We start from the raw sequence: 9,006 nt of genomic DNA on the forward strand, positions 1-9,006 counted from the left end.
CAAGCCTTTGGTCATTTTTATATATTTTGGTAGTCCCTTTGCTCTCGCTGCTGTAATGTACTATTCTTGACCATGTGACCCTTAAAAATATTTTCTTAGAGAAATCAGAGTTCACGTGGCACTGAACGTGTCAACCCTTTGCTCTCGAGAGTCTTTCGCCATTTGGTTAAACCCAAGAAGATTATAAAATTTCAAATTCAATTCCTGACGCGAGAAAATGTTGCATCCATGCACAAGTACAGGAATTTAATTGAAAATCTCTCGCAAGAGTGCGTTGATATTTAAAATACTAAAATAAATATTGTAAACTAAGATCCGGTAGTTTTAATCTCCACAAAACTGCGTTAATTGAAATGCAAAATAAACATTGTAAACTAAGATCCGGTAATTTTAGTCTCCGCAAAACTGCGTTGATTGAAATGCTTGCAAAATAAACATTGTAAACTAAGACCCGGTAGTTGATAATTGAGATACTTGCAAAATAAATATTCCAAACTATGTCCGCTTTTAGCGTCAAATGGACAGGCAATCGAGACTTGAAGCCGGTCTCTAATCGTTCGAAACAAAACCACGCGTTCTAGTCCAGCTAGGCGTGTAACCGTTCTTCCCCTGACTTTTCTGCACCTCGGATTCCCGAGTAATTCGAGAAGTCATGCGACCAACGCGCGCGGGACACCCCACGGGGGGAACTACTATAATCTTCTTCGGCAAACGGTGCGCCGCGAATACCCCGTCGCATTTCCTGTTCGCAAATAAGCGCCTCCGGCCAGCGATCGTCGAGCATAAATTTCTGCCCGGGAAATTACAGCGGTTCGATTCATTGTGTTGTAGCTGTAGAGTTTGCGGTACATCTTCGGGGGGCACAAGCATCGTCGCACAGTCACTCACACACTCAGGGAACGAGGGGCGGGAGGGAGGTGGGCGTCGATTGTTCTAGTTCATCCTGAAAGACAAGAAGCGTTTAACGCACGATTCAACTGATATTCATTTTCTCAATAAATCGGCGGGTCTAAACTTTATTATTGATGTCATGATAAATGTAACAATGTGGCGTCGCGATCACGATACACATGGGACACGTGATCCGTCGCGTCTCGCTTGCATACCTCGGAACTTCCCTAAAACGAAACTCTTAGCTGTTAAGACAGCTGTCTAAGCGATGCGATATAATCTCTTCAACTGTAACTGCGCGCCATCTTCGCCTGATCACATGCTGCGACAGAAATTAGTAACGATTCAGCATGGGAGAATTAGCAGACTTACCACTAAGGAAACGATCGCTCGATAAGAAACGTATTTCAGTAAAATATAGTCACGCGAGTCTCGCGGTGTCATGTCTAACAGTTTGTGCTATAAACAGATAAAATGAACCCTCGAATACCTTCCCCGTAAAATCCTATATTGTATATTATTAAGACGCTGTCCAGTATCGACCTCGAACCTTCTACCAGCGTTCACAATAGAAGCTAACCTGGACAGCGATTTAAAACAACCGGAGGATCATGCTTCCAAATGATTAAAAATAGATTAAAAGCGAGTGCGAGTAATAGTCACTGGACGATCCTCCGGGTATGTTAAATTACGTGTTAACATGATTAAAGTCGATGTAATTAGCCGGATGCATTGTCAAATACAACACAAGCTTACAGTAGCTCTCGGTGCAGTCTCATCCTATCTTAACCTACGTCCAACGTCGGAGATCCCTGTATGCGTCGGGCTAACGTGTTACATAAAAAAATAAACAAGAGTGTGTCTTCTCCCCTCGACGCTAGGTATCGCTACTATAAAAACGTGTTCAGTCTTTCAACGTACGCTCAGCCGAAATGCATAACGGTCACCTTACGTTTTACAAACGTACGAGTTGTAACTACATATAGAATAATTATCCTCGGGTATCGTGTCGCGTTCCTCGTGGCTGCCGGCTTCCGCAGCCTTCATCCCCTTCAGCCGGTACTTGTTCCTAGGCATACCGGCCACGATGCACAGCTCTAGCAGCGCCCACTCCTCGATAGAGCCAAGAGAGCCCTCCTCGCTGAGAGAACTCACCGAGCTGTGTCTGGAGGGCGCCATGCTCGACTTCATCGTGCCACGACAGATCTCCTCGTCGTCGTTATCCGTCGCATTTGAGATAGGGGATCTGCAGTTGGGCACCTGACCACGGGAGACGCTCAGACCGTTCTCGACGCTCTGTTCGTGATCCAACGGAAGCTTCTTGCTGTACGTCAGGGAGTTTCTCTCGGACAGATTTATCCCGGCGTTCTTTATGGAACGCCTGATCTCTGACGCTTTGATGGAATGGGAGGTGGAAGAAGGCCCGCCGAGCGTGAACGTCGACGCGTCGTTTTCGAGCTTATGAGCCGGTTGCGTCTGCGCTACATTTCTAGGGGAGTAATGTTTATTTACATAAAACGACCCGGTAGGCGCAAGCCTAGCCTTGTGGTACTCCGGCTGCTTCTTTGAGGAGATTAGAGACGAATTGGACGATGCGTTCACTGCCTGGAAATTAGGGAATGACGGAGCCTTTATATGAAGCCTGTTCAGTCGCGAGAATATTACCTTTGGCATGCCAGACTTGATACACTGAGCCAACATGATGTCCTCCTCCTCCTCGGAGAGGCTCAAGTTGTCTTCGAATGTCGTTGGTTTCTTCGGTTGATGCTTGCTTCGGTTCGTGTGCTCTCGTTGTCTGTACGACGTGGACGTAGACGTAGAGGAAGATGGTTTCCTTGGAATCACCGCTTTCGTCTTTTCCACCGACGATAGCGATTGTCCCATCAGCGTGGAAACGTTCAGTCTAACCTGAAGTCGATAGAAGTCAGTGAGAAATAGCTAAACGTTTTCCTGAGGAAACTAAGAGAGAGAACCTTGGGTATCGCTGATCTTATGCATTCGCTCAGGATCGCCTCGTCGTCCGAATGATTGGGGCTGTCGTCCGACAGATCATTGTGCTGCAGAGTCGAACGACAGAGAGATTTCCTTAGGATAGGGTTCTTGTTGCCAGTTTCAACTGGAGACGACGACGGCGTGCCGCATATGTTAAATCTCTGTGTCAACGTCTCTACCTTCTGCGCGAAAGGAATACAACTGGTAGGCGGTGGCGTGATTTGTCGTACCTATGGGTTAAGAGATAGATTAAATAAAATCCCATTGAATTTTCTAGATATATCCGAGCATCTTTGGATAAAAATTTACCTTTGGTATTCCTGATTGAATACATTCGTCGAGCATCTTTTCATCTTCTCCGGATAGGTTAGAACTTTCATCTGAAAGATCGTTTCTGTGGCACTCAACCTCGCTGGAGAGTTTACCCTCCTCGACTCTCTCAACGTCTTCTTGTACACTTGGCATTGACAGCGCGGAAAGATTCGACTGTGAACCTACAGGAGAGATATCCGCTGGTGTGTCTTCTGTACAATAAACATGCACGGTATCAGATGCAGCCACCACTTCTATGGCGGTTTTGTTCGTTTTGGCAGTGGCAACTGGAGTCTCGACATTGGCAACTGGAACTCGAGGTTCCAATCTGTTTATGACAGCAGTCCTCTGACAGCGTATTAGTATGTTCGATGATTCTGGTTGTATGGATTTTGGAGTGGTAGATGTTTTGAAAGACTGTCTATACCTGCAATGTGTTTGGTATTAGAAACTGAGGCCATTATACTGTGAAAAATAGGTTTAATAAGATGACATACCTATTGTTTTGTATGCCCATACTGATACACGCAGCCAGCATGTCTTCGTCATCTTCGTCACCGTCGCTCACCTGCTCTTGATCTTTTTCTGCATCGGTACTAGTCACTTTTTCCTTAGATGAATCTTCTTTTGCATTTTGATCAATGTCATTCGTGGCTTCCTTTATTTCTGACAATGCTTTTGAACTGTTGGTAATCTTCACCTCGTCGTCGATAGTGAGGGAACTGAGACTGGTCGCGGTGGAGAATTCAATTGGCGTTGATTCTTCTTTGAAAGTAGCAATGTCATCTTCGAAGACACTCGTCCGTGGAGCATGGCACTTGGAATACGCTGGAAAGAACGTCTATTCAGAGAAATGCGTAAAATAAGGGAACATCAAGTGTCACGGCAACTAAAATTTATACAACTCAGTATTTTAACTACCGCTATCTCTTTTACTGACAATCAATAACATTGCATACATAAATGTCGAACGGACGGTCTTACTGCTTCTTCTGGTATTTTGCTTATGAAATCCGTACACTGACTCTTGTGATTACGCGGACTAGGAGGAATAGTCTGTGTCGGCGAGTCCGGTAATTCGCTTGGAGATACAATACCGCTGGTCCTACGACTGTTAGAAATAAGAGTGTATTACCGTGTGTATATAAAGATAGTATGTTTTCATTAATGGATTCATTGAAACAATTTATTACCTAAAATCGCTGATAATAGAACTGCGATCGTCGTGTATGGAATGTTGTTCAAAGCCACTCAAAGACCCAAGAGAACTACAGCGCGAAAACATTAAAGGAGTTTGCTCTGCATAGAAGTCCTGTCTACTAAAGGTCACCACTTTCCCTGAAATAAAACAAGCTTCAGAATATCGTGTAAAGGGTATTAAATAAATAGCTTCAATCAACCTTCTTTATCCACAACTCTAGAATTATTTTTCCCTTCTGTTGGACTGTCTGCTTCATTAGATATGTGTAATCCATTGACATTAGTAGCTGTCCCATTGCAATCCGCCTTCTCTGAACCACCATCAATTTTATCAGAAGAGTCCATAGAAGATATTTTTGGAATAACTCCGTTAATATTGTTCCTCTGAGTTACAGCGCTACTAAGAGAACTAAGGGAGTTAGCCCGGGAGAAAACATTGGATGTTCCACTCGGATAATAATCGAGTAACTTCTCGGGAGAAAGGCAAGTGGGTTTTCGTGTCATTGATGTTTTAGAAGTTTCTAATTCTTTCGTGACCAGAAGGGACTGATTCTCGTTACATCTAAGCGAAAGATTACGTTCAAAAGATAAGTCCTCTTTACGCTCAAGGTCAAGGGCCTTTTTATTCAGTTTCTTCTGAGAATCTACAGGTTCCTTTGAGTCCTCCAGCCGTAAATCAGACATAGATGTTGCAGTTGAAAAATTGAAAGGTGTTTCATATGGAGTTCCCTCTGTACAATACGTTTTAATCGTATCTTCTTGTACACTGCCTGGAAAATACTCAGGACTCTGCTTTTCATCGTCGTCTGTATCATCTTCGGCATACCTCAGACTGTAATCTGTAGGTTGATCTAAGTCAGTTTCAGCATAATCGCCGAACAAATCTACCTTAGAATTGCGTTCCCCAAATTCTTTTTTGCAAGATCGACTGTCGCGGGATGGGCTCTCGATCGGGTGATCGTGAACAGCTGGTTTTCTTTCGGTATACTTCTTACTATAATCTACTAACTGCTCAGTTGTCTCCTCCTTGTATCTCCGCCCTGTATTTTTCTCCATACCGATCTGTTTTGTAGACTACTAAATTATTGCTCCGTTTTGGAGTCCCTTCTTCTGTCCCTCAGTCACGAATGAATGTCAATCGATAGGAAAAAAAGGTAAGCTCAAGAGTACACGAGTATGTATCTCGTTTCCAACAGGTTAATAATCAACTATACACACCATCCTTGGTGATTCTCGTGTCAACACTAATTATCTCGCTTGACGACGAACAGAGGTTGACCGCAGGGTCGACATTCTGCCACACTACACAACCACTACCAGTTGAAGAGACGCCAGTTTCTCAAGTTTGCCGCTAGATGGCAACTAACCACAACCAGCAAACCGATTCTCGCAAGTTCTTAAATATAATTCTACTTACATTAAATTTTAATTCTAAAACAAGCATACAACGCACGATCAATCGAAAATGAGAGACTTAAGTTTATGATTAATTGAAGTAAAAGTAAATAGAGTCTTACTACTAGAACATTAACGCTTATCTATCGCTTATATACTTAGGAAAATCTTCTTTAGCTGTTCTATTCGTAATCTATAAAAGCATAAAAATAAAATTAGTATCGTTTTATTGATTATTCTACAGGTTTAACAAAGAAAGAACTGCGATTACTTTAAAAATAATGTGGAAAAGTCATTCCATTGGTTTATTAATACTCCTGAGTCATTGGAATTTAGAGAAACATCCTTTATAAACGCTGTAAGAAGAATAGTCACAGGCTTATATCGATGGCGTTTTTATATTATCAAGTTCTTTATATATATATATACATATATATATGATTTAACCGCGTCCCCTTCCCACTTGTGATCCTCCCGGCTGGTTTTGTTGGTTGAGCCAAGGTGCAGAGCCTGTACCCCTACCTCTCTGATTTTGTCCTCTACCTCCTCTCCCACGAGCTGCACAAAATACAATCAATGATATTAGTACAAATCAAACAAAAATATCAATATTCCATTCTACATTATTCTCTCATTCTACTATATACGATCACTATCTTCCACCACATACCTATCACAAAGAAATATAGCTCTCACTGAATATCATTAACAGAACTGTTCGAAACCTAGAAATCTATCCATTAACCCTTTGCGAACAAAGACTTTGAAATACAGAAAACCATCAGCAGATGGTAAATTATATATCCACTTAGACAATTCTCAAAGGGAAACTACGTACTGATCTGCTGTTAGTAATCAAATCATTTGTTCACTTAGTGTTGCAAATATGTACACTTAATCTCCTCAAAACATCGACGTTCATCCGCAAAGGGTTAAAGTTTCATGTACACAAACCTTGAGCACGTAAAATAGCAGATTTCCCTCGACCGGCTGTCCCGGAGCCTTTCCCGCCCGGTCTTTTGAACATCGGCGCGTTCTTCAACATGTCCGGTAATATGAGGAACCTGATTTTCGATCCCCTGATATAAACATTCTCAAGCTGAGCCTCACGGCCGTCTCTATAGGTTATCGTGATATTTTGCATCTGACAATTCATGTTGTCCTCGGCTTCGATCAATTTGCCCCGGTACACTTCGCCAGTGTTTGTCTCGCAGGTTATGGCGTGACCCTCCGCTTCATGGAGTACTTTTATCGGTACTCCGATCGACATGGCCGACGTTTTTACTAATTATTTAAACACCACTCACAAAACTCCGCCCCGGTCGATCGTAAATCTTTGATTCGCTTTTCGAGTATAATTCAGAGATACGAAATATTTACGTGCAAAGAAAACAACTGTGTCTCACCGTGGCTTCGACGTTTACAATGTCCCGTTGCGGCCGGTACTCAACGAAGCGGAGGGGGGATGCGTGGCTCGAGGTGCGCGCCGGTGCTCGCACGCGGGAAATTCAATTTAAAAGAAAAACCGCGAAACGACTCGCCGAGCGATACAAGACAACGGTAGTTTGAATTTTCACTAATGAGAACGATTCTTCGCGTGGAAGTTTGAAACATCACCCCTTTCGTTTTATCGCAAATAACCATTTATTTATTTAGCCGTCGAGCGAAAAGATCAAGATAATTTTCAAAACGAAACTCGTTTACAAAGCGTTCAGTGAACTACGGTACCGGCACAGGCTTCGTCTAGGGCGATAAAGTTATATATATTTTCTTTTTAAATATACATAAATATAGTCCGCTATGATTATAAACGTTAAGAACCATCGGCAGAGATGTTTTCTTTTTTTCGTCTCTTTTTTTTCTTTCTTTCTTTCTTTCTATTTCCTTTTTCTCGGTTTTTTTGTATGTTCTTTCTTTTTTGTAATACGATCGATAAAGATTTCGAAGGAAATGCCGCTGGAAAAGTTCGAGAAACAAAAATGAGAACAAGAGAACAGAGGGGAAGAGGGGGGAGCGAAAATGTAGAAATACAGTTGTATGGTCCTGATATATAAATATATCTGAACCGAAAAGTGCTTGAAAGCGCCTTTCAGACGTTGGCAGAGATCGTAATTCGACGTTTATACATTGTTCAACGTTTTACCTTTACCGTTCAAACATACTAATATCAATTTGCGTTAATTACAAGCATCGTTATTTCCTTACATAGTCAGCCCTCGCATGAACGTCGGCTATAAATTTCGACTTCTGTCCCTGACATTAATTCTCCCTCCATTCATTCTGTGTCGTTCACTCTTTCATTAGGTTTTCTTTGTACATCTATCCTCTCTCTCTTTCTCTCTCTCTCTCTCTCTCTCTCTCTCTCTCTCTCTCTCTCTCTCTCTCTCTCTCTCTCTCTCTCCTCTCTCTCTCTCTCTCTCCCCCTGTATTGCTTTCTCTCAGCGGGTGTGGTTTGTCACTCTACTTATATACGACTTAAAAGTAAGCGAGACAGAATAACTCACGTTCGCGTGGATCAAAGGACCCTTTCGTCTATCTTTCTTTCTTGTCCGTCGGAAAAATCGGAACCAAGAAAACTGAACGGGGAGAGAAAACGAAACGAGAATCAACCGTGTGCGCTACGCGCGCAGGAAACGCGCGCGAGCCGCTCGTTTCCGGTCGATTCGAACGGAAAAGAATCGTTATGGGGTGGAAAGAAAGTTTTTTGAAAACGTTCATCGTTTTTACACCGCGCGCGCGCTTGCGTTCGCGTTTCCTGCTGTTCCTCGAGCGATATACTTCCGGGATATTTCGAGAATCGTTTCAGGACGTTACACATTTTGTTTCGTTTATAAAAAAATACGCTATATACGATTTAGGAGGACGAGAGGCTCTTTTCTTCGCTTTTCCCCGTCGAGTACAGCGCGCGCGCGCTTCCGTTTCTTCGTCTGATTCTTTTTCCGCTCTTTTTTCTTCAAACGAAAATCGATACAACAACAACAGCGGCGGCGGCGGCGGCGGCGGCGGCGGCAGCAGCAGCAGCAGCAGCGATAACAACAACAACGACCGTGACATGCAAGCAAAAGGGGTTGAGAGGAGAAGGGGGCGAGAGACATTTTCTCTCTCTCGTCCAGCCGGCCGGAGCGTGTAAACCGATCCACCGAACACACTTTCTCTCCCCGACTAAAAATAAAAAGAAACAATAGAACAACGTCAAATAACAATCGTATGATTTCA

General features: G+C 43.0%; 1 protein-coding gene across 2 annotated transcripts; it reads right to left on the reverse strand.

Annotated features, from left to right (window-relative positions):
* Positions 1-995: 995 nt before the first annotated feature.
* Positions 996-6,738, reverse strand: LOC116425780 (uncharacterized). 2 transcript variants are annotated; one of them, XM_031973924.2, is made up of 11 exons: positions 6,461-6,738; positions 6,062-6,348; positions 5,913-5,983; positions 4,596-5,826; positions 4,389-4,533; positions 4,155-4,306; positions 3,693-4,023; positions 3,193-3,622; positions 2,865-3,113; positions 2,557-2,799; positions 996-2,496 (listed from the first exon to the last, which is right to left on the reverse strand). In XM_031973924.2, the coding sequence occupies exons 4-11, from the start codon at positions 5,449-5,451 to the stop codon at positions 1,840-1,842; spliced, it is 3,063 nt and encodes a 1,020-aa protein (XP_031829784.2). In that variant the 5' UTR covers positions 5,452-5,826; positions 5,913-5,983; positions 6,062-6,348; positions 6,461-6,738; the 3' UTR covers positions 996-1,839. The 2 variants fall into 2 exon arrangements, with proteins under 2 accessions (XP_031829784.2, XP_031829785.2); XM_031973925.2 differs by having other exon boundaries at positions 4,596-5,983; positions 6,461-6,515; positions 6,629-6,695.
* Positions 6,739-9,006: the final 2,268 nt, after the last annotated feature.

This window comes from Nomia melanderi, chromosome 2 (genome assembly GCF_051020985.1).
Source record: "Nomia melanderi isolate GNS246 chromosome 2, iyNomMela1, whole genome shotgun sequence".
Lineage (NCBI taxonomy): Eukaryota > Metazoa > Arthropoda > Insecta > Hymenoptera > Halictidae > Nomia > Nomia melanderi.